Consider the following 24,787-nt stretch of genomic DNA (forward strand, 5'->3'; position numbering starts at 1 on the left):
GAATACTACTCAGCCATAAAAAAGAAGGAAATTGTGCCATTTGCAGCAACATGGATGAACTTGGAGGGTTTTATGCTAAATGAAATAAGTCAGACTGAGAAAGACAAATACTGTACGATGTCACTTGTACATAGAATCTAAAAAACACAACAAACTAGTAAATATAACGAAAGAGAAGCAGACTCACAGATTAGAGAACAAACTAGTGGTTACCAGTGGGGAGAGGGAAGGGGGTAGGGACAGTATAGTGGTAGGGGACTAAGGTGTACAAACTATTAGGTATAAAATAAGCTACAAAGACATACTGTACAACATGAAGAATACAGCAAATATTTTATAATAACTATAAATGGAGTATAACCTTTAAAAATTGTGAATCACTATATTGTACACCTGTAACTGACATAATATTGTACAGCAACTATAATTTGATTTTAAAAAAGACACTAAAGGGACTTCCCTGGTGGTGCAGTTGCTAAGAATCTGCCTGCCAATGCAAGGAACACAGGTTCAAGCCCTGGTCCGGGAAGATCCCACATGCTGCGGAGCAGCTAAGCCCGTGAGCCACAACTACTTGAGCCCATGTGCCTAAAGCCCGTGCTCCGCAACAAGAGAAGCCACCGCGATGAGAAGCCTGCGCACCGCAACGAAGAGTGGCCCCCGCTCGCCACAGCTAGAGAAAGCCCGTGAGCAGCAACGAAGACCCAATGCAGCCAATAAACAAAATTTTAAAAATAAAAATAAAAAAAGACACTATGACTACAATAATTTGGTTCAGAGAAGTCTCTGAATTTGTTCTTTGATTTGGAGAAAAATTAATGTTAATTGTAACTTGTAAGCATGATGAAAGAGACAGCTACAATCATGAGTAAACTGTGGAAATCCTTACCGTGAAGTTGAGGCAGAAAGTCTCCTCAATATCTTCCCCAGGGTAATCTAAAAGTTCTTGAAGACTCCTGATCACAGATTGACAGAGAAAGGAAATGAGGCAAATCAGACATGGCAATAGTGTTTCTATCTCAGTCACATGCCCACCAGACTGTCTGCAAGGAAACGCTATAAAAGAAGATTCTAGAATGAACATAAATCCAGACTGACAGAAAATCATGTTAACTGCATCTTGAAAAGAAATACGGCAGTTGACTTGTAAGACACTCATTAATCATTCTCTGTTCCTACTGACAAATCTTACTGAATTTATGGAGAAATTCTGATGGAATCATATCTGACACATGTGTTAACTCTGGTATTCCTCAGAAGTAGATACATGAGGAGATGGTCTTGCAGCAGTCCTACACACTTGCTTTACCCATAGGCATTAGCAGAAAAATCCTCTTACCATAAAAAAAAAGCAAGCTACTAAGTCACTGTATCCACTTAGGAATCTTAATGGCTCACTTGTTAATGCAAGGGGCTCTGTATGGTAAAGGACCGCCATATTAAAGAACACCGGAACGTGTTTCTGCCAACAATGATCATATCGTATACTCTCACGAGAATACGTTCTCATTACTAGACCTCATTCACACTTTCTTCTTTAGTGATCGCGGAGTCTGGCAGTTCCAGAAAGAAAAAATTGCCCAGAAAGAAAATTCTTAGCGTGGAATTTAAATCTGTTTCCAGTTAACCAGCCAAGAAGATTACTTGAAATGTATCACTCTCAGCCAGGTTGGCAAAGAAAATAGCACACATTTCTGTCACTCTCAGTTACCAAAAAAAGCAACCCTGCCTGGGTCTCCTCTGTCATTTTTTTATATTCCTTCTAAATTTTCTTTTCCTCTCTCTGTGCACCCTCTCCCCACATCCTTTATGATTTCTCTGTATTGGTGTCCTGTACTGGTGGTGTGACAGTCTCATTTCCAGAGGGCGCCTTAGAGACCATCCTTCCTCTATCGCCATCTTAAAATCAGTATTCTTTCTCCATAAAAAAGGGATGTTCCGGGCTTCCCTGGTGGCGCAGTGGTTGAGAGTCTGCCTGCCGATGCAGGAGACACGGGTTCGTGCCCCAGTCTGGGAGGATCCCACATGCTGTGGAGTGGCGGGGTCCGTGGGCCATGGCCGCTGAGTCTGCGCGTCCGGAGCCTGTGCTCCGCAATGGGAGAGGCCACAGCAGTGAGAGGCCCACGTGCCGCAAAAAAAAAAAAAAAAAAAAAAAAAGGGATGTTCCTTCCTGTTGAAGTCAAAAGAACTGTACTGTTTAGAGAAAGTCACAGATATGGTGTCTTTTTATATACTTCGCCTTATGCGAAGAGAAACTCAGAATAAAATCAATTCAGAGGAACTCAGAATAAAAGGAGTTTTTAAGAGCCAGAAAAGAATAAAAACATGGTTCCACTACGCTGGAAAACCGTCTGGAGGTTCCTCAAAAGGCTAAACACAGAGTTACCATTTGCCCTAGCAATTCCACTCCCAGGTACATACCCAAGAAAAATGAAAACTTACATCAACACAAAAAGTCTGTAAGAATATCCACAGCAGCACTATTAGTAACAGCCAGAAGGTAGGAGAAAGCCAGACGTCCATCAACTGATGAATGGATGAACAAAATGTGGCATATATCCACATAACGAAATATGAGTTGGCAGTAAAAAGAAATAAAATACTGATACAAGCTGCAACCTAGATGAACCTTGAAAACGCGCTGTGTGAAAGGAGACAGTCACAAAAAAGCACACGTGGTACGATTCTGTTTATGTGACATATCCAGAAGAGGCCATCAACAGAGACAGAGAGTAGCTCAGTGGCTGCTCAGGGCTTGGGGACGAGGAAGTTGGGGATGTCGCCTGAGGAGTCCCAGGTTTCTTTCTCAGGTGATGAAAATATTCTAAAATTGATTGTAATAAAGGCTGTACAACTCTGAATATACTAAAAGTCACTGAATTATATACTTTAGCTGGGTGAATTGTGTGGTATGCAAATTACATCTCAAACTACTTTCTTAAAAAGGCTCTGTGGGCTTCCCTGGTGACGCAGTGGTTGAGAGTCCGTCTGCCGATGCAGGGGACGCGGGTTCGTGCCCCGGTCTGGGAAGATCCCACATGCTGTGGAGTGGCTGGGCCCGTGAGCCATGGCCGCTGAGCCTGCGCGCCCGGAGCCTGTGCTCCACAACGGGAGAGGCCACAGCAGTGAGAGGCCCGAGTACCGCAAAAAAAAAAAAAAAAAAAAAAAAAAAAAGGCTCTGTGACATAACAGAAAATGCATATATTGGTCTCTGTGCCCAGTTCCTGGCACAGGGCTCCCAAAACCCTAAGTGATGAGAGGGTTAGCAGCATCTTTTGTTCTAATGGGGTGATTCTGGGTGGGCTCCTGGGCGGGGGCTGGTCACCCGAAGGACCCAGCCATGATCTTCAGCTCCACGCCCCCCATTCTCCAGAGAGAGGAGAGGGGAAATGAAGGTCATAATTGATCACCCCGTAAGGAAGCCTCCTTAAAATCCCAACAGTAGGGGGTTCAGGGAGCTTCCAGGTTGGTGAACACATCCACACACGGGGAGGGTAGTGCACCCCAACTCCATGGGGTCAGAAGCTCCTACTACACTCAGGACCCCTCCAGGCCTCACCCTCTGTATCTCTTCAACTGACCGTTCATCTGTATCCTTCATCATAAACCCTGAATAACCTGGTAAACCTAAGTGTTCCCCTGAATTCTCCGGGCCGCTCTAGGAAATTAATCGGACCCGAGGAGGGGTCACGAGAACCTCTGATTTGTAACCGATCAGACAGCAGTTGTGGGTAACCCGGGGACCTACTGCTTGCGAGTGGCACCCGAAGTGGGTGAGAGTCGTCTAGAGAGACCGAGCACTGAGCTTGTGGGATCCAGTGCCATCTCTAGGTAGACGGTGTCAGAACTGAGGTGAATCGTAGGACACCAGCTGGCGTCGTGGAGAATCACTTGGTGGTAGGGGGAAACCGCCACACGTTTGGTGACCAGAAGTGCTGTGAGTGTGGCTGCGGTGTGATAGTCAAGGTGACACAGAAGAGAGAAACACAGAAGGACAGGGAGACCTGTAGGTTTTTGCAAAATACAGACTCCCTTTTCAATACTTTCTCCCCTGTACTTATGGACCATGACAAAGCTCGAAGTCCTAATTTTTGTTCAGGATAAGAAAAGCAGACAGCTGGATTCCTGGGCAGCTACGACTTCCCTTTTCCCCTTTCTCCTTCTGCCCCTAGAGTGACACAGGCACTGCTTCAAGCCAGGAGCTGTGGAGCCACATCTTAAGACAAAGCATACACAGCACAGTCTAATGATAAACTCTTAACTGGTACACGTGGTGTTGTCAACCTTTGGTCCCAGCGCCAGAGCAGTTCTCCACACCAGGCTCCCGTCTTCCAGCTCCGTACCTTCCTTCCGTGGGTGACAGCTCCTTCAAGTCTTCCAGGCCAGGCTTCACGTTCAGTAGCTTCTTATAGAGAGCCAGCGGGAAGTGCAGGTCCACCACGGTGGAGTTGTAGATGGCGAGTCCACAGGTTATGCCAATCAAGTGAAACCAGTTGTGCTCTACAAAACACTTTCACCACATGCGCAAATGTGTTAAAAAGAAAAGCAGGGACTTCCCCGGTGGGCCAGTGGTTAAGAATCCGCCTTGCAATGCAGGGGACGTGGGTTTGGTCCGTGGTAGGGGAACTAAGATCCCACATGCCACAGGGCAACTAAGCCCGCGTGCCGCGACTACAGAGCCCACGTGCTCTGGAGCCCACACGCCGCAGCTAAGACCCGACACAGCCAAAAGTAAATAAATAAACATTTGAAAAGAAAAAAGAAAAGAAAAGTGTTTGCAGCCCTCAAAACAATCTGCCATTTACCTTAAAATATTTTCAGTACGAAAGAATGAAGATCTCGTTAATATTTAGTTACCTTCTGAAGCAGACAAGTACCCCTAACAAAATTCAGCTGTCGCCCAAAGATGCAATGCTATAAGTTAAGCGTTTACAGCTCCGTGATACAGAGCACAGCTTACCCTCATTTAGAGCAATGCTGTCCAACAGAACTTTCTGCAAGGATGGAAACATTCTATTCTGTGCTGTCCCAGATGGCAGCCACTAACTACGTGTGTCTACTGAGGACTTGAACGGTGGTTAGTACAACTGAGGGAATGACTTTAGTATCACTTAATTTTAATTAAATAAAATTTAAACTTAAATAGCCACAGGAAGCTAATGGCTGCCTTTCAAGACAGTGCGGATCTAGGGAGAAAACTCTGGTAGAAAAAGAGCTAAACTAGAGTCTGCTTGAAATGAGAATGCCTTTTAAAACTTAGCTCTCCAACTGAATTTTCAAAAAGTGTGAGTAGGTGTATATCTGTACGAGTATTCATACACGTACTATCACTGTTATTAAAATAAAATATATTTGACAACTACTTTTCATATGTCATAAAACCAATTTCTTTATCATCCCCTACTCTTTCTACCCTCCGAGGATTACAAAACTTGGAGCTTACCTACTAGAAATGGAAATGCGGCTAATGGGTGACAAAACACACTATGACGTCTTAGCAACGGGTGAAACATGAAGACGGGAAACATGATGATAATCATGTTAAATGATTACCTCTGTTATGCTCCCCTCTGTAAACACCAGAAGGCTAAGGATCTGACAGTTTAATTCAATTCATCTGTTGAAAGGTGGCGTCACTAACTTACCGTATCTGAAAACCACAAGAGATTTGAATCCTGATAGTAGGTAAACATTCCATAGATGGGATTCAACAATTCTTTTAATAGTAAAAGAAAGAACTCCTTTGTGACACCACCAGCATCCACTGCTTCTTCACCATCAAAAATGACCTTGAAATAATGAAAGTAGAATTAGCATTTCAGGGAAATCACTAGCATTTTATGTTTGTTTTTTTGTGGTTTTTTTTTTTTTTTTTTAGCAAATTATTTCCAAAGTCAGGACAAAGAAAGGAAGATGTAACAGAGGATACACTGACGCAATGAAAACTGCAAAGTGTATCTGCTGATTATTAACAAGTCACTTAGAAACACACAAAACTTTCCCAGGCACTTCGTGGGATGCAGAGAAAGTCAGTTTACCATATGTCCACAGGGAGTTTACCATATGTCCACAGGGAGTTTACCATATGTCCACAGGAAGTTTACCGTATGTCCACAGGAAGTTTACCACTGGGGCAGGGAGGCAAACATAAAAGAACCAATTCGAGAATACATTTTATTTTCAAAGAGTCAGATACACTGAGAAGTAAATGTTCTGGCACGTAGAGAAGAGCAGTGACTAACGTGAATAAAGGAAGAAATCTCTCTCAGCGGGGTTCTTGAACTAACTGATGCATATGAAAGGGAGGAGAGCATTCCAAGCAGACAGAGACCTGGGCTCTGTGAGGAGCTATAGAGAGACCCATCGCAACAGCAGCTACAGCAAACCAGAGGACGAGATTTACTGAGGGTCTTCTACATGCCAGCCAGCACTTAAACTCTATTAACCTAATCCTCAGAACAGTCTTACGCACTGGAATTACTATTACCATCCCCATTTTACTGGTAAGGGCTCAGGTACAGAACTAAAAGCAGCATTTAAGAAAGCTTATCCTGGGAACTTCCCTGGTGGTCCAGTGGTTAAGACTCCGCGCTTCCAACGCTGGGGCCACGGGTTTGATCAGGGGACAGGGAACTAAGATCCCGCGTGCTGCATGGTACAGCCAAAAAGAAAAAAAAACAGCAAGCTTATCCCCGTGCCTGTGGTCAAGGTTGCCTAGAGCAGGAGAGTAAAGGTCTCCGAGTATATGGATGCCAGCAGAAGACTTCAACATGCTACCAAGCAAGAACTGTCCCACCTGAATTACTGATGGAAAACAAGGGGCAAAGAAAGTACCCTCTCTTCGCAATATCAAAAACCTAACCCAGAAGTTCTAGGGAGAACTCCCAGGCAGACTGATGGGACTGATACTACTTACTGGAAATTTTTAAAAGGGTGACAGTATCATGGAGACCATCAGTTTCTTGCCTATTACATTTCAGAAGCTAGAGTTTACAACAGGATTGGAAATAGAGTTAGGAAAGTCTTCTGAAGGGAAAGGGAAATCACTTAAAACTTCAAGAATTCACTAAATATTTACCGACCAGCTACTGCGTACCAAGCATTGTGCTAAGCCCCGGGAATACACTAAGCGGTGACACAAACGTGCCTAATCTATGAGGAAAGACAATTTCTTAATTTAATCATTTCCAAGTACTGAGAGGGCCTATCCTAACAGGCCACCAGCTGCCCAGACAATTTCACTACCTTTCCGTTCTTTTTTTTTTTTTTACCTTCTTTCTCTCTTAAATCTTTGACATCCAAAGCTTCCTAGATGCTGGCTTGGTGGTGTTACCTAGTTGAAGCTTTAGCAGTGCTGCTGTTCGCTTGGTTTTGGTGGAGCTGGAGCCGGTAAACTGAAGAGAGCAGACAAAAAAGGCCCTACATTCCCCTCACGTAATCCACTGGCATTTTTATCTGATGTCACGTTGAGAGGTTCTCTTTGGTGACTGGACAGAAGGAAGTGAGTAAATTCTTGTAAAATGAACGAAAGAAAGAATGAACGGCTGTACTCCACGATTTTAATAAAATCTCTGCTGCTTCATCAACACTGTGTAAAGAAAACCCAGGAAGGGATTCAAAGGTATATACGGAAGGACTCACTCTGAGAGGCTTTTTCAGATCAATATCAGAATGAATGCTCAGCTCTCTCAGGGCATCTCCAACAAGGCTGCTCCTGCGAACATGAAGGACCAGGAAGGGGCTTCTGGCCAGCAGAGGCTCCAAGGTGAGAAGCATGAAGACGTTCTGCAGGTTGGCCCCGTTGACCGCCACCTGGAACAGCACATCCAAGAGCACAGTTACCACTCAGAGCGCACCTGTGAGTGGGGATAGCAGCCAGCCCTGCCTTTGGACCGGGGGTAGGTCGGGGCCAGGCTGACTGCAGCTCCATTTTGGTCTTTATTTTCCTCCTAACTTTTCCAGTAGATTTTCTCAGTTACTCATGTTTACAAAACACACAAATCTTTCTAATCTGAGCCCAAAGAGATTAACTAAAACACTTTATGTAAACCATATGACCCATAACTCATTCCAGGAAAATAATTTAGACTAGGCTGATGAAGACTGAAATACTATCTTCGTAGAAGAAAGTGATGACGGACAGTGGGTAGAAACTATGACTTTCAAAGTGGCAGGAAAAGAAGCCTAACAACCCCTTGCTAAAAATGGTGTTTATTCTTTGAAAAATGTCCATTTTCTCTGGAAAACCTTTAAATTGTCAATATCATGGATATATCACTGTGAAAACATATATATAGAGAGAGAGAGATATACAGATAAGAGCTAGAGAGAGACAGACAGATGGGGAAAGGGGGAGGGAGATGAATGAAGTTATATATCCACCAACAATGGCAACTGGTAGATTTGGATTGCTAACTCACAGACGTCTTTGTAGGCCTGTCAAAACCAAGTATATTTTACAATAAAAATGCACGTCTAAAATAAACAAATCTCTATAACTTGAGTTTTCGCTCAATAAAGAACTGCCAAGCTCCATTTAATTATCTATCAGGGGTCAGCAAACAACGGCCCAAGGACCGAATCCAGCCTGCTGCCGGCTTTTGTACAGCTCTTGAGCTAACAGGAGTTTTTACCTTTTTAAATAGTTTTTAAAAAATCAGAAGAAAAATATTTCACTACATGTGAAAATTATATAAAATTCAAATTTCATGCTACGACAGAGCTGAATAACTGAGACAACTGTATGGCCCACAAAGACCCGTATTTCCTATGTGGCCCTTTATGAAGAAACCTGCCACCCCCGTTTATGTAGATGTGCGTTCACGTATGTGTGTTATATTCAATATAAGATTGCTGAAACTTTTTCTAACAGTTCTAAAAGTTACCATGGAACTTCATCCAAACCAACTTTCTCCTATTAGGAAAAATTACAACTGAATGTATAAGATGAAAGAAACCCATAAGAAGAGAAAGTAAGGTTTAAAATACGTGACCTGCATCTGCAGTTCAGCATCGGTCTGTAACATTTTGGTCTTGGCTTGGGCATCAAAGATGAAAGGGTAGGAACAAAGTGTTACAGCATCCTAGAATAAAACATATTATTAACAATATTATAGTATCCCACAGAGAATACTGCTGGAAAAATACATAAATAAATTTGACAGAGTCATTTACCTGCATTATAGATGGTCTAGCCTTCTGTGTAAAGAAAAATAAAGTCTCTTAGTTGGATTACAAAACTTGAACTGTCTACCTCCCACAAATAACAAAACAGATAACCTATCTGACCATTTGGCCATGGAACTAACACCATCTGAACAGCTGACTGGAGTTCTGATGGATCAGACTAGTTGTTTTGATGAATACAGACTGAGAAGAACACTAAAAACAATTTAAAAAAAATTTTAAAGGACCTTTACAAACCGTTTCACTAACCCCATAATTCACAGTATTAATAGAACTCTCATTTATAAGAAATCTAATTCCCAAACAGGAGCTTTGCAAATATGACTTCAGAGGTTAATTTTGTTGGGTAAAGTGGATAATGCAAATTTCATTTGTCAAAATGTTAAGTCTCCCTTTTACACACACACACACAGAGTTCCTCTTGGGAGAAACCAAATATTTAGAAAGCTGTCCCTGGAGGGCTTCCCTGGTGGCGCAGTGGTTAAGAATCCACCTGCCAATGCAGAGGACACGGGTTCGAGCCCTGGTCCGGGAAGATCCCACATGCCGCGGAGCAACTAAGCCCGTGCGCCACAACTACCGAGCCTGCACTCTAGAGCCCGTGAGCCACAACTGAGCCCGCGTGCTACAACCAACCACTGAAGCCCGCGTGCCTGGAGCCCATGCTCCGCAACAAGAGAAGCCACCGCAATGAGAAGCCCGCGCACCACAACAAAGAGTAGCCCCCGCTCGCCGCAACTAGAGAAAGCCCAGGCAGCAATGAAGACCCAACGCAGCCAAAAATAAATTAATTTAAAAGATATTTAGAAAACTGTCCCTGACTAGGCACTTAGACCAATGCCTGGCCTACAGAAGACACTCCATCAATATGTGAATAAATCTGAATAAACTTCTGAGGAGGGGAATAACAATACAGACATACCTCGTTTTACTGTGCCTCACTTTATTGTGTTTCACAGATACTGCTTTCTTAAACATTTTTTTACATTATTTATTTTTTATTGGAGTGTAATTGCTTTACAATGTTGTGTTAGTTTCTGCTGTACAGTGAAGTGAATCAGCTATACGTATACCTATATCCCCCCCTCCCTCTTGGACCTCCCTCCCACCCCATCCCACCCCCAGGTCATCAGAGCACCGACCTGAGCTCCCTGTGCTATACAGCAGGTTCCCACTAGCTATCTGTTTTACACATGGTAGTTAGTATATTTATGTCAAACCTAATCTCCCAATTCATCCCACCCTCCCCCCACTTCCCCACAAATTGGATTTTGTGGCAACCCTGAGTCTCTCAAGACTATGGGCGCCATTTTTCCAACAGCATTTGCTCACTTCATGTCTCTGTGTCACATTTTGGTAATTCTAACAATATTTCAAAGTTTCTCATTCTTATTTGTTATGGTGACCTGTGATCAGTGATCTTTGATGTTACCATTGCAAAAAGATTGCAACTGGCTGAAGGCTAAAATGACAGCTAACATTTTTTAGCAATAAAGTATTTTTTAATTAAGGTTTGTACATTCATTGTTTTTTTAAACATAATACTATTGCACACTTAATAGACTACAGTACAATATAAACATAACTTTTATATGCACTGGGAAACCAAAAAATTTGTGTGACTTGCTTTATTGTGATATTCGCTTTATTGCAGTGGTCTGGAACCAAACCCACAATTTCTCCAAGGTATGCCTATAAATAAATACAACCACAAACCTATCTAAGAGGTATGTTAGTTTCACTTATCAGGAGAAAAAAGGAACTCTCTCCTGAAAGGTTTTGTTAAGTTAATGAATAATGTTTGCTACATAACCTAACAGAAAGAAACAAAAAAAATCAACGGTATAGATCATGTTGACCTGTAGCAGTATTTCTCAAACAGAAAACCATGGATTTATTCCCAGAGATCTGAAAGTGCACTATGAATTTTTTAAATTTTGTGTTTTTTTTAATGATATCCTAAACAAAATAAAAACACATTCTGAATGACCTCTTTATAATGATGTGTTACCATATAATCTGCATTTATTTTAACGATTGCACTGGTGCCATGTTATACTGAATTGTCCAAGGTTAATAAGAAAGAAGAAAAGCAGTCTTCCTTTGTAAGTGATGCATTTGTGCCCAGGAAAAGGCCACTGCAGTCCTGGCTCCCTGCATGAATGAAGGTTTAATAGCCGCTGAAAGGACAAAAGAGAGCTGAGTCATCCCTGGGTGTATAGAACAAGCTGCAGAACTCAAGTCCCCAGGCCTGGCAGCCCGCAGTCCTGATCACAATGCAAGTGGGGTCTGGCTTCAGTAACGCATTTGCTCATCACGTTAAATCCATGAGGCTAATTTGTGTTTTACTGATTTGAGAGTTTTGTTAATATCTAATCTGTAAATGCGCTTTGGTTGTATAACATTTAAATGCTACGTGAATAAGAAGTGTATATCTACCTCCTTTCGTATTTGTGTATATTTCAATGAAATCATTGAAAAGCAGTTTTAATTAAAATTCCCCTTGTTTATTCTTTAGAAACACGTTCCCTCAGGGATCTTGGAACATTTCCCTAGCCTGAGAAACACTAATCAGAGAAAGGATTCCAGTCCAGGGAGACAAGGTATGGAAGCCTGCACACAGAACCCAGAGGGACTTGATTCATTCTCATGCCTACTTCTCTGATTACTTTGAATTTTGGGATTGAAATCACTAAAATAAACACACACACACCACAAAACAGCACTAGGTACCTACAACGGGTACCAGTATCTCTTGGGATAAGTGTGTTGGGAAAGTGTGTTTAAAACTGGTGCCAATATTCAGAATTTTCTAACCTCCCTCTCAGAAGAGATTTTATTCTAAGCATTATTTGCCTATTCTCAAGGCAAAAGAAAGATCTTTACCATGTGTGTTGGTCTCTAAAGCAAGATAAAGTTTTGAACACTTCAAATTAAAAGTGACTATGGGAGAAGTGAAAACAGTTACTATAAAAACAGTTGTTGGCTTTACAGCATTGGCAGTATACAGTCGGCCCTCCTTATCCACGGTTCCACATCTGGAGATTCAACCAACCTCAGGTGGAAAATATGCAGGGAAAAAAAAGACAATTCCAGAAGGTTCCAGAAATCAAAACTTGAATTTGCCACACACCGGCAACTATTTACATAGCATTTACACTGTATTATGTAGTATAAGTAATCGAGAGATGATTTAAAGTCTATGGCAGGATGTGCTTAGGTTATATGCAAATAATACAACATTTTATATGAGGGACTTGAGCATGGTATGGGGATGAGGGATCCTGGAACCAATCCGCTACTGATACTGAGGGACAACTATATCTAGTATTTTTACTTTTTTATAAATTTATTTATTATTTATTTGTTATTTTTGGCTGCGTTGGGTCTTCGTTGCTGCGCACGGGCTCTCCCTGGTTGCGGTGAGCAGGGGCTACACTTCGTTGCAGTGTGCAGGCTTCTCATTGCAGTGGCTTCTCTTGTTGTGGAGCACGGGCTCTAGGCACGCAGGCTTCAGTAGTTGCGGCTCGTGGGCTCAGTAGTTGTGGCTCATGGGCTCAGTAGTTGCGGCACACAGACCCTAGAGCATGCAGGTGTCAGTAGTTGTGGCATGTGGGCTCAGTAGTTGTGGCTCCCGGGCTCTAGAGCTCAGGCTCAGTAGTTGTGGTGCACAGGCTTAGATGCTCCGCAGCATGTGGGATCTTCCCAGACCAGGGCTCGAACCCATGTCCCCTGCATTGGCAGGCGGACTCTCAACCACTGCGCCACCAGGGAAGCCCAAGTCTATGAATTTTTGTATTTGAAATATAATAATTTCACTGATTTTTATTTTGCAGATGCTGAATATTTTAGAAATGGTATTAGCGCTGGCATTTCCATAGTATGTGAACGAAATACTGAAACAGCAGTACTACGATTCTGCTTCCTGACTGCTCTCCCTAACCTAGAAGGATGCATATGAACTGGTAAGATATGTGATCCCCTCCTGAGAGGCTGTTTGTCCTGGGCCATCCATTCCCCAAAAGCGAGTCTCACAACCTATAACTGGCAAAGTACACACATGGATCACATTTCAAGTGTTCCTGCTTGAAATGGGGCTGCCCTGTAACCTTCGTTCATGTTTTTTAAGTATATGACAGAGAAGCAATGAATAAGTACATGGTACAGAACTAGAGAAGTGGGGAATTGGGAATATCTTTTTCTTTTCTTTTCTTTCTTTTAATTCCAAGTCAACAGTTCCTAAATGTGGCTGTGACTGGGGACAAGAGGCATCACACTAACACCAAGGAGGAAACCCAGGAGCCCTGCCTTCGGGTCTGCCTGACACCACGTGTTCCTGTACCCTCCGTGGGCAATTCTGGCTCCCAGCATCGCTGAATGCCGAGGCACACAGAGCTGCCTCATCTCACCACGCACAATACTGCTACCCGGAACCAGACACTGCCCCGGACGACACAGACAGCCGACGTCAGGTTGACTCCAGTCTTTATTTTTGAAGCATTTTCTTTTTTTTTTCTCTGTTTTTTTCTAAATTAATTTTTATTGGAGTATGGTTGCTTTACAATGAAGCATTTTCGTTGTATCACTCACTTTCTCACTTGTGAGGCCCTCTATGGGGCCCACAAAGTCACTCATTCTGTGTGCTATTTGTTTTGCAAGTGTAGATGATGGCTGTGAATAAACGGAAATAAATAAGCCACTACCACCTCTTCTTTAAAATAAGCTGAGGGAGACCTTCAAGATGGCGGAGGAGTAAGACGCGGAGATCACCTTCCTCCCCACAAATACATCAGAAATACATCTACACGTGGAACAACTCCTACAGAAAACCTACTGAACGCTGGCAGAAGACCTCAGACCTCCCAAAAGGCAAGAAACTCCCCACGTACCTGGCCGTGTGGCTGACAGGGTCTTGGTGCTCTGGACAGGTGTCAGGCCTGTGCCTCTGAGGTGGGAGCGCTGAGTTCAGGATACTCGTCCATAAGAAACCTCCCAGCTCCACGTAATACCAAACGGCGAAAATATCCCAGAGATCCCCATCTCAACACCAGCACCCAGCTTCACTCAACGACCAGCAAGCTACAGTGCTGGAAAACCTATGCCAAACAACTAGCAAGACAGGAACACAACCCCACCCATTAGCAGAGAGGCTGCCTAAAATCATAATAAGGCCACAGACACCCCAAAACACACCACCGGACACAGACCTACCCACCAGAAAGACAAGATCCAGCCCCATCCACCAGAACACAGGCACTAATCCCCTCCACCAGGAAGCCTACACAACCCACTGAACCAACCTTGGCCACTGGGGGCAGACACCAAAAACAATGGGAACTACGAACCTGCAGCCTGTGAAAAGGAGACCCCAAACACAGTAAGATAAGCAAAATGAGAAGACAGAGAAACACACAGCAGATGAAAGAGCAAGGTAAGAACCTACCAGACCAAACAAACGAAGAGGAAACAGGCAATCTACCTGAAAAGGAATTCAGAGTAATGATAGTAAAGATGATCCAAAGTCTTGGAAATAGAATGTAGAAAATATAAGAAACATTTAACAAGGACCTACAAGAACTAAGGAGCAAACAAACACTGATGAACAACACCATAAATGAAATTAAAAATTCTCTAGAAGGAATCAATAGCAGAATAACTGAGCAGAAGAACGGATAAGTGACCTGGAAGATAAAATAGTGGAAGTAACTACCGCAGAGCAGAATAAAGAAAAAGAATGAAAAGAATTGAGGACAGTCTCAGAGACCACTGGTTCAACATTAAACGCACCAACATTTGAATTATAGGGGTTCCAGAAGAAGAAGAGAAAAACAAAGGGACTGAGAAAATATTTGAAGAGATTAGAGTTGAAAACTTCCCTAATATGGCAAAGGAAATAATCAAGTCTAGGAAGCACAGAGTCCCATACAGGACAAATCCACGGAGAAACACACCAAGACACATTAATCAAACTGTCAAAAATTAAATACAAAGAAAACATTTTAAAAGCAGCAAGGGAAAAACAACAAATAACACACAAGGGAATCCCCATAAGATAAACAGCTGATCTTTAAGCAGAAACTCTGCAAGCCAGAAGGGAGTGGCAGGACATATTTAAAGTGATGAAAGGGAAAAACCTACAACGAAGATTACTCTACCCAGCAAGGATCTCATTCAGATTCAACAGAGAAATTAAAACCTTTACAGACACGCAAAAGCTAAGAGAATTCAGCACCACCAAACGAGCTTTACAACAAATGCTAAAGGAATTTCTCTAGGCAGGAAACACAACAGAAGGAAAAGACCTACAATAACAAACCAAAAACACTTAAGAAAATGGTTATACGTACATACATATCGATAATTACCTTAAATGTAAATGGATTAAATGCTCCAACCAAAAGACACAGACTGGCTGAATGGATACAAAAACAAGATCCACATACATGCTGTCTACAAGAGACCCACTTCAGACCTAGGGACACATACAGACTGAAACTGAGGGGATGGAAAAAGATATTCCATGGATATGAAAAATCAAAAGAAATCTGGAGTAGCAATTCTCATATCAGACAAAACAGACTTTAAAATAAAGACTATTAGAAGAGACAAAGAAGGACACTACATAATGATCAAGGGATCAGTCCAAGAAGATATAACAAGTGTAAATATTTATGAACCCAACACAGAGCACCTCAAAACATAAGGCAAATGCTAACAGCCATAAAAAGGGAAATTGACAATAATACAATCATAGTAGGGGACTTTAACACCCCACTTTCCAAAGACAGATCATCCAAAATGAAAAGAAAAAAGGAAACACAAGCTTTACATGATACATTAAACAAGATGGATTTAATTGATATTTATAGGACATTCCACCCAAACACAACAGAATACACCTTCCTCTCAAGTGTTCATGGAACATATTCCAGGATAGATCATATCTTGGGTCACAAATGAAGCCTTAGAAAATTTAAGAAAATTGAAATCATATGAAGCATCTTTTCTGACCACAACACTATGAGACTAGATATCAATTACAGGAAAAAATCTGTAAAAAAAACAAACACATGGAGGCTAAACAATACACTACTTAATAACCAAGAGATCACTGAAGAAATCAAAAAGGAAATCAAAAAATATCTAGAAAAAAATAACAATGAAAACACAACAACCCAAAACCTATGGGATATAGCAAAAAGCAGTTCCAAGAGGGAAGTTCATAGCAATACAGTCCTACCTCAAGAAACATCTCAAATGAACAACCTAACCTTACATCTAAAGCAATTACAGAAAGAAGCACCAAAAAACCCCCCAAAGTTAGCAGAAGGAAAGAAATCATAAAGATCAGATCAGAAATAAATGAAAAAGAAATGAAGGAAACAATAGCAATGATCAATAAAACTAAAAGCTGGTTCTTTGAGAAGATAAACAAAATTGATAAACCATTAGCCAGGCTCAAGAAAAAAAGGGAGAAGACTCAAATCAATAGACTTAGAAATGAAAAAGGAGAAGTAACAACTGACACTGCAGAAATACAAAAGATCATGAGAGATTACTACAAGCAACTCTATGCCTATAAAATGGACAACCTAGAAGAAATGGACAAATGCTTAGAAAAGCACAACTTTCAGAGACTGAACCAGGAAGAAATAGAAAATATAAACAGGCCAATCACAAGCACTGAAATTGAGACTGTGATTAAAATTCTTCCAACAAACAAAAGCCCAGGACCAGGTGGCTTCACAGGCGAATTCTATCAAATTTTAGAAAAGAGCTTACACCTATCCTTTGCAAACTCTTCCAAAACATAGCAGAGGGAGGAACACTCCCAAACTCATTCTACGAGGCCACCATCACCCTGATACCAAAACTAGACAAATATGTCACAAAGAAAGAAAACTACAGGCCAATATCACTCATGAACATAGATGCAAAAATCCTCAACAAAATACTAGCAAACAGAATCCAACAGCACATTGAAAGGTTCATACACCCTGATCAATGGGGGTTTATTCCAGGAATGCAAGGCTGCTTCAGTATATGCAAATCAATCAATGTGATACACCATATTAACAAATTGAAGGAGAAAAACCATATCATCTCAATATATGCAGACAAAGCTTTTGACAAAATTCAACATCCATTTATGTTAAAAACCCTCTAGAAAGTAGGCACAGAGGGAACTTACCTCAACATAATAAAGGCCATATGTGACAAACCCACAGCCAACATCGTTCTCAATGGTGAAAAACTGAAACCATTTCCTCTAAGATCAGGAAGAAGACAAGGTTGTCCACTCTCACCACTATTATTCAACATAGTTTTGGAAGTTTTAGCCACAGCAATCAGAGAAGAAAAAGAAAGAAAAGGAATCCAAATTGGAAAAGAAGAAGTAAAGCTGCCACCGTTTGCAGATGTCATGATACTATACATGGAGAAGACTAAAGATGCTACCAGAAAACTACTGAGGCTAATCAATGAATTTGGTAAAGTAGCATGATACAAAATTAATGCACAGAAATCTCTTGCATTCCTATATAGTAATGATGAAAAATCTGAAAGCAAAATTAAGGAAACACTCCCATTTAGCATTGCAACAAAAAGAATAAAATACCTAGGAATAAACCTACCTAAGGAGACAAAAGACCTGCATGCAGAATACTATAAGACACTAATGAAAGAAACTAAAGAGGACACAAACAGATGGGGAGATATACCATGTTCTCAGATTGGAAGAATCAACATTGTGAGAATGGCTATACTACCCAAAGCAATCTACAGATTCAATGCAATCCCTATCAAACTACCAATGGCATTTTTCACAGAACTAGAACAAAAAATTTCACAATTTGTATGGAAACACAAAAGACCCTGAATATCCAAAGCAATCTTGAGAAAGAAAAACGGAGCTGGAGCAACCAGGCTCCCTGACTTCAAACTATACTACAAAGCTACAGTAATCAAGACAGTATGGTACTGGCACAAAAACAGAAATATAGATGAATGGAATAGGATATAAAGCCCACAGATGAACCCACACACATATGGTCACCTTATCATTGATAAAGGAGGCAAGAATATATAATGGAGAAAAGACAGCCTCTTCAATAAGTGGTGCTGGGAAAACTGGACAGCTACATGGAAAAGAAGGAAATTAGAACACTCCCTAACACCATACACAAAAATAAACTCAAAATGGATTAAAGACCTAAATGTAAGGCCAGACACTATACAACTCTTAGAGGAAAACACAGGCAGAACACTCCATGACATAAATCACAGCAAGATCCTTTTTGACCCACCTTCTAGAGAAATAGAAATTAAAACCAAAATAAACAAATGGGACCTAATGAAATTTAAAAGCTTTTGCACAGCAAAGCAAACCATAAACAAGATGAAAAGACAACCCTCAGAACGGGAGAAAATATTTGCAAATGAAGTAACTGACAAAGGATTAATTTCCAAAATACAAATGCAGCTCATGCAGCTCAATGTCAAAAAAACAAACAACCCAATCCAAAAATGGGCACAAAACCTAAATAGACATTTCCTGAAAGAAGATATACAGACTGCCAACAAACACGTGAAAGGATGCTCAACATCACCAATCATTAGAGAAATGCAATTCAAAACTACAATAAGGTATCACCTCATACCGGTCAGAATGGCCATCATCAAAAAATCTACAAACAATAAATGCTGGAGAGGGTGTGGAGAAAAGGGAACTCTCTTTCACTGTTGGTGGGAACATAAATTGATACAGCCACTATGCAGAACAGTTTGGAGGTTCCTTAAAAAACTAAAAATAGAACTACCATAGGACCCAGCAATCCCACTACTGGGCATATACCCTGAGGAAACCATAATTCAAAAAGAGTCATGTACCACAATGATCACTGCGGCACCATTTACAATAGCCAGGACATGGAAGCAACCTAAGTGTCTATCGACGGATGAATGGATAAAGAAGATGTGGCACATATATACAGTGGAATATTACTCAGCCATAAAGAGAAACGAAATTGAGTTATTTGTAGTGAGGTGGATGGACCTAGAGTCTGTCATACAGAGTGAAGTAAGTCATAAAGGGAAAAACAAATACCACATGCTAACACATATATATGGAATCTAAAATAAAATGGTTCTGAAGAACCTAGTGGCAGGACAGGACTAAAGAGTCAGACATAGAGAATGGACTTGAGGATACGGGAAGGGGGCAGGGTAAGCTGGGACAAAGTAAGAGAGTGGCATGGACATATATACACTACCAAATGTAAAATAGATAGCTAGTGGGAAGCAGCCACATAGCACAGGGAGATCAGCTCGGTGCTTTGTGACCACCTAGAGGGGTGGGATAGGGAGGGTGGGAGGGAGACGCACGAGGGAGGAGGTATGGGGATATATGTATATGTACAGCTGATTCACTTTGTTAAACAGCAGAAACTAACACACCATTGTAAAGCAATTATACTCCAGTAAAGATGTTAAAAAATAATAATAAAATAAAATAAGCAAAAAGCAGCCACTTTAGAATGTTGCTTTTATACACCATCGCCCTTTGCCCATACATATTATGTCCCTTGTAATTCCTTTTGCACTACACTGAACACCCCACAGAGGCAGCCACCATGTCCTGTACGTGTCCGCGTCCCCAGTGGTAGCCGGCACATGACATACATTAGGTGCCCAAGACTGCTTCCTGAAAAACACTTATTAGGGCTTATGATATGCCACGTACTAGGTACTCTGACAAGTAAGGCCTTTCCATGGGTTCTCCCATTTACTTCTCACAGTACTGTTATAATTCACATTTATAAATGAGGATGCTAGGCTTATAGAAATTAAGTAATTTGCCTAAGGTCACACAGGTAGTAGGCCAGAGTTGAGACTTGAACCCAGTTCTTTTTGACTAAAGCACATGCTCGGAACTGTATGCTATACTGCCTCGGCTACTGCCAAGGCAAAAAATTTAACACATAAAAACTCATATAGTGTGAGACAGACAGACACACAGACACACACAGGAACATTATTCATCCATAAAAAAGAAGGCAATCCTGCCATTTGCAACAACATGGGTGAAACTAAAGGGCGTTTTACACTAAGTGAAATAAGCCAGACAGAGAGAGACAAACACTGTATGGTATCATGTATATGTGGAATCTAAAAAAAACAAGAAAGCCAATCTCACAGAAATAATGGTGGTTTCCAGGGGCTAGGGCGGGAACAGGGGAGGACATGGGGAGATATATAGCTCAAAGGGTACAATCTTTTCAGTTATAAGTAAGCTCTAAGGAGCTAAAGCACAGCATGGAGACTACAGTTAATGACACAGTATTAAATACTGGGAACTTGATGAGAGCACATCTTAAGCATCTCAAAGCACCCAAAAAAGAAGTTAACTATGTGAGGTAATGGATGTGTTAATTAACTTGATCTTTGTAATCATTTCACACTGTATATCAAATCATCATATTGTACACTTTAAATATATACAACGTCGATTATCCCTCAGTAAAGCTGGGGGGAAAATGCACTCGTTGTTCATTACTATGATTTAAAAGTGGTTAAGCTCAGAAATAAACCCATGCATATATGGCCAATTAATTTATGTAAAGGAGGCAACATCACACAATGGGAAAGGACAGTCTCTTCAATAAATGGTGTTGAGAAAACTGGACGGGCACATACAAAAGGATAAAACTGGAAATTAACTCAAAATGGATTAAAGACCTGAATGTGAGACCTAAAGCCATAAAACTCACAGAAGAAAACGTAGGTAGTAAGCAACTTGACATCAGTCTTGGCAATGATTTTTTGGATCCAACTTCAAAATCAAAGGCAACAAAAGCAAAAATAAACAAATGGAACCACATCGAACTAAAAAGCTTCTGCAGAGCAAAGGAAACCATCAACAAAATGAAAAGGCAGCCTACAGAATGGGAGAGGTATTTGCAAACAATATATCTGATAAGGGGTTAACGTCCAAAATATACAAAGAACTCATACAACTCAATATCAAAACAAAAACAAAAAAAAACACCAACCCAATTAAAAAATGGGCAGAGGACTTCAATAGACATTTTTCCAAAGAGGACATACAGATGGCCAACAGGCACATGAAAAGACGCTCAACATCACTCATCAGGGAAATGCAAGTCAAAACCACAGTGAGGTTTCACCTCATACCTGTCAGAATGTCTATTATCAAAAAGACAAAAAATAACAAAGGTGGGCAAGGATGTGGAGAAACGGGAACCCTTGTGCACTGTTGGTGGGAATTTAAACTGGTGCAGCCAGTATGGAAAACTGTATGGAGGTTCCTCAAAAAATTGAAAATAGAACTACCATATGATCCAGCAGTTCCACTTCTGGGTATTTATCCAAGGAATACAAAAACACTAATTCGAAAAGATTTATGTACCCCCATATCCATAGCAGCCTTATTTACATTAGCCAAGATATGGAAACAACCGAAGCGTCCGCAGATGGATGAAGGGATAAAGAAGATGGGTATATACACACCCAGTGGAATAGTACTCCTGTAACCGAGCAGGACCCTACGGGGCCTTCCCAGGACGGACCCCTCCCCCATACCCTCTGCTGTAGCTCCTCTCTGAAGGACCTAGATAACAGTACCTGATGCACATTTCCTGAGCTGTCTTGCAGATACTAAAACCACCACCAAATGGAAGAAACTACCTACCTGATGACCAGGAGCACACAGCCGCCAGAGCTACTGGAGCCTGAGGATTGATAACGTGACACTGCCCTGTTACCTCACCATCAACCAACCAGAGACTTGTGCACAGGCAGATTACATACTCTGCGACTCCCCTCCCTCACCTGGCCTTTAAAAAGGCTTTCCTGAAACCCACCAGGGAGTTCAGGTGTTTTGAACACTAGCTTCCCCGGACTCCTTGCTTGGTACCCTGCAGTGAATGCTGCCCTTTCCTTCCCACAACCCGGTGTCAGAAATTGGCTTTACTGAGCGCAGGCAAAAGGACCCAAGTTTGCTTCGGTAACACTCAGACATTAAAAAAAACTGGAATCTTGCCATTTTCAACAACCTGGATGGACCTTGAAGGCACTATGCTAAGTGAAATAAGTCAGACAAAGAAAGACAAATGCTGTATTATTTCACTTACACTTGGAATCTAAACAAACAAAGCAAAGCAAAGCAAAACAACAACAAGCTCATAGATAAAGAGACAGTTTAGTGGCTGCCAGAGGGGAGAGGGGATAGCGGGTGAGTAAAATGCGTGAGGAGGGTCAAAGGTACAAACTTCCATTATAAAATAAATAAGTCACAGTGATATAACGCACAGCGTAGTGACTACAGACGGTAAAACTGCATTGCATATTTTAGTTGCTAAAGCTGCTAAGACGGTAAATCTTAAAAGTTCTCATCACAAGCAAAACAAAATTTGTTAACTGTGTGGTGACAGTGACTAGACGTACTGTGATGATCATTTCACAGTGTATGTAAGTATCGAGTCATTATGTTATACACCTGAAACTAATATAATGTTACATGTCAATTATACCTCGAAAAAAAAGTAGTCAAAAAAACATGAATCAATATATGAAATAGCTTTAGCATTTTACGTTAAAATCCAAGATATGGAGAAATATAAACTTTAATTTCTAATAGCATTGTATAACAGAAAAAATGCCACAGAAATCACAAAAGGTCGCACGGTAATTTCACCTAATTTTCTATCTTTCTATAATAACTAATTTTTGAAGAGAAGATGAGCAGCTGGTATTTAAGACTTATATTTGCTTATCAAATGTTAAGAGAAAGGAACTATAAAAGTTGCTCACTTCAGTATCTCCATTCAGAGACCACAGTCATGGTAACCTATATTTTAACACCAGCAACTTCTTTTTCAGGGTCAAAAAGAATTAGGGCTCATTAGAATTATTTTACTCTGCAGCAAGAAAGGGTAGATTAGAAGTCAGAAAAATTGGCTTTTAAGCTAATTGAATTGGTGGAAAAATTGTTTAGCTTCTCTGCGCCTCCAATTTCTCACCTAGAAACAAAGCAGTTGGCTAAATAATTCATAAGGCTTACTTCAGCTCTTAACATTTTATGATTCAAAGGGTATTCACAAACTGATAAAACAGAGAGGCTTATCTTTTTACAATTTCTAAATGAGCAGGTGAAAACACAGTTCACTGCTAGCCTCCGTGTGAAATTTCCATGTAAACCCCGTTTTGAAGACTCATCCACTTTTTTGAAAAGGATTTTGGTTTTTTAAAGTAATCAGAAGTCTTACTAAAAACACAATATTGTGTCTGGCATCGATCATCTGTTATTTAACAAAGAAACAACTCTTCCTTAGTTAAATGAACCAATTTAAATGCCTTGCTTTTGGAAACCGCTACTGACCTCCAAAAGCCCTACAGCGTACAGGGAAATACGGCCTAAATGTCAGTGATGAATCTGCTAAACTGGCAAGGACTCACCTCAAATGTGTCTGCTATGCATGGCTTCACTAAATATCATAACCAAATAATCACTCTGTCTTCTGACATCACTCAAACTCATACATAATCCACAGACGGGGGATCCTAAAAAGCCTTGCATATATCCCAAGCCAGTCTACAATCAAACTGAGAAGTGGTGGCAGGCAGGAACCCGCAGTTCTAACGTATAGTGAGAACCAGGTCAGGGATACGTGACATTTTCACACACGTAATCCCAAGTCAGAGGTAGCCTGTGGGGTTCAGGCAGCTGACATACGATGACTGAAGTAGGCTAGCTGTTAGATGAAGACAATGAGTAAATGATCCTTTCCTCAGTGTCAAAGTCAAGCTGCAGTGGGGACTCTGGCACGTCTCAGCCTCATCCAAAGAGCCCCCACTGAACTCCAGCCAACTGAAACCATCTGGAAAGACAGGTCATGTTGCCAGAGCTTCCGAGTTTCAAGAAAAGCCAGAAATACATTTTATGTGCCTTGACTCTTTAAGATTGTGGTAAAAGACATATAAAGTTTACCATCTTTAACATCTTCAAGTGTACAGTTCATTAGTGTTAACTACATTCGCATAATTGTGCCATCCATCTCCAGAACTTTTTCATCATGCAGAACCAAGTCCTAGAGATTCTCATACTAAGTGAAGTAAGCCAGATAGAGAAAGACAAAGATCATACGATATCACTTATATGTGGAATCTAAAACAATGATACAAATGAACTTATTTATAAAACAGAAATAGACTCCCAGACATAGAAAACAAACTCATGGTTACCAAAGGGGAAAGATGGGGGGAGGGATAAGTTAGGAGTTGGGGATTAACATATACACACCACTATATACAAAACAGATAAACAACAAGGACCTACTGTATAGCACAGGGAACTCAATATTCTGTCATACCCTATAAGGGAAAACAATCTGAAAAGGAACATATATAGATATAGATAGATATATGAATCACTGCACTGTACACCTGAAGCTAACACAGTATCGTAAATCAACTATACGTCAATTAAAAAAATAAATAAGTAAAACAAAGTCGATACCCATGAAACAACAACTCTCCATTTTCTCCTTCCCCAGACCCTGGCAACCACCATTCTACTTTCTAT

At 41.0% G+C, this 24,787-nt stretch overlaps 1 protein-coding gene across 8 annotated transcripts in view; it reads right to left on the minus strand.

Moving 5' to 3' along the window:
* The window catches only part of HERC3 (HECT and RLD domain containing E3 ubiquitin protein ligase 3), a 139,367-nt gene that overhangs the window by 45,434 nt on the left and 69,146 nt on the right, over positions 1 to 24,787 (minus strand). For 7 of the 8 annotated variants that reach the window (XR_013828185.1, XM_079920396.1, XM_079920394.1 and 4 more), the window contains 6 exons: positions 9,175 to 9,198; positions 8,994 to 9,083; positions 7,642 to 7,812; positions 5,646 to 5,789; positions 4,344 to 4,510; positions 890 to 956 (listed from right to left, as the gene is read on the minus strand). Coding sequence is in view for 7 of the 8 variants with exons in the window: in XM_079920396.1 (XP_079776522.1) it covers positions 890 to 956; positions 4,344 to 4,510; positions 5,646 to 5,789; positions 7,642 to 7,812; positions 8,994 to 9,083; positions 9,175 to 9,198 (663 nt within the window). In the remaining variant the exon portion in view is untranslated. The remainder of the gene's footprint in view (positions 1 to 889; positions 957 to 4,343; positions 4,511 to 5,645; positions 5,790 to 7,641; positions 7,813 to 8,993; positions 9,084 to 9,174; positions 9,199 to 24,787) is intronic. The other variant, XM_079920395.1, reaches the window with a different exon arrangement.

This window comes from Stenella coeruleoalba, assembly GCF_951394435.1.
Source record: "Stenella coeruleoalba genome assembly, chromosome: 4".
Taxonomy (NCBI): Eukaryota; Metazoa; Chordata; class Mammalia; order Artiodactyla; family Delphinidae; genus Stenella; species Stenella coeruleoalba.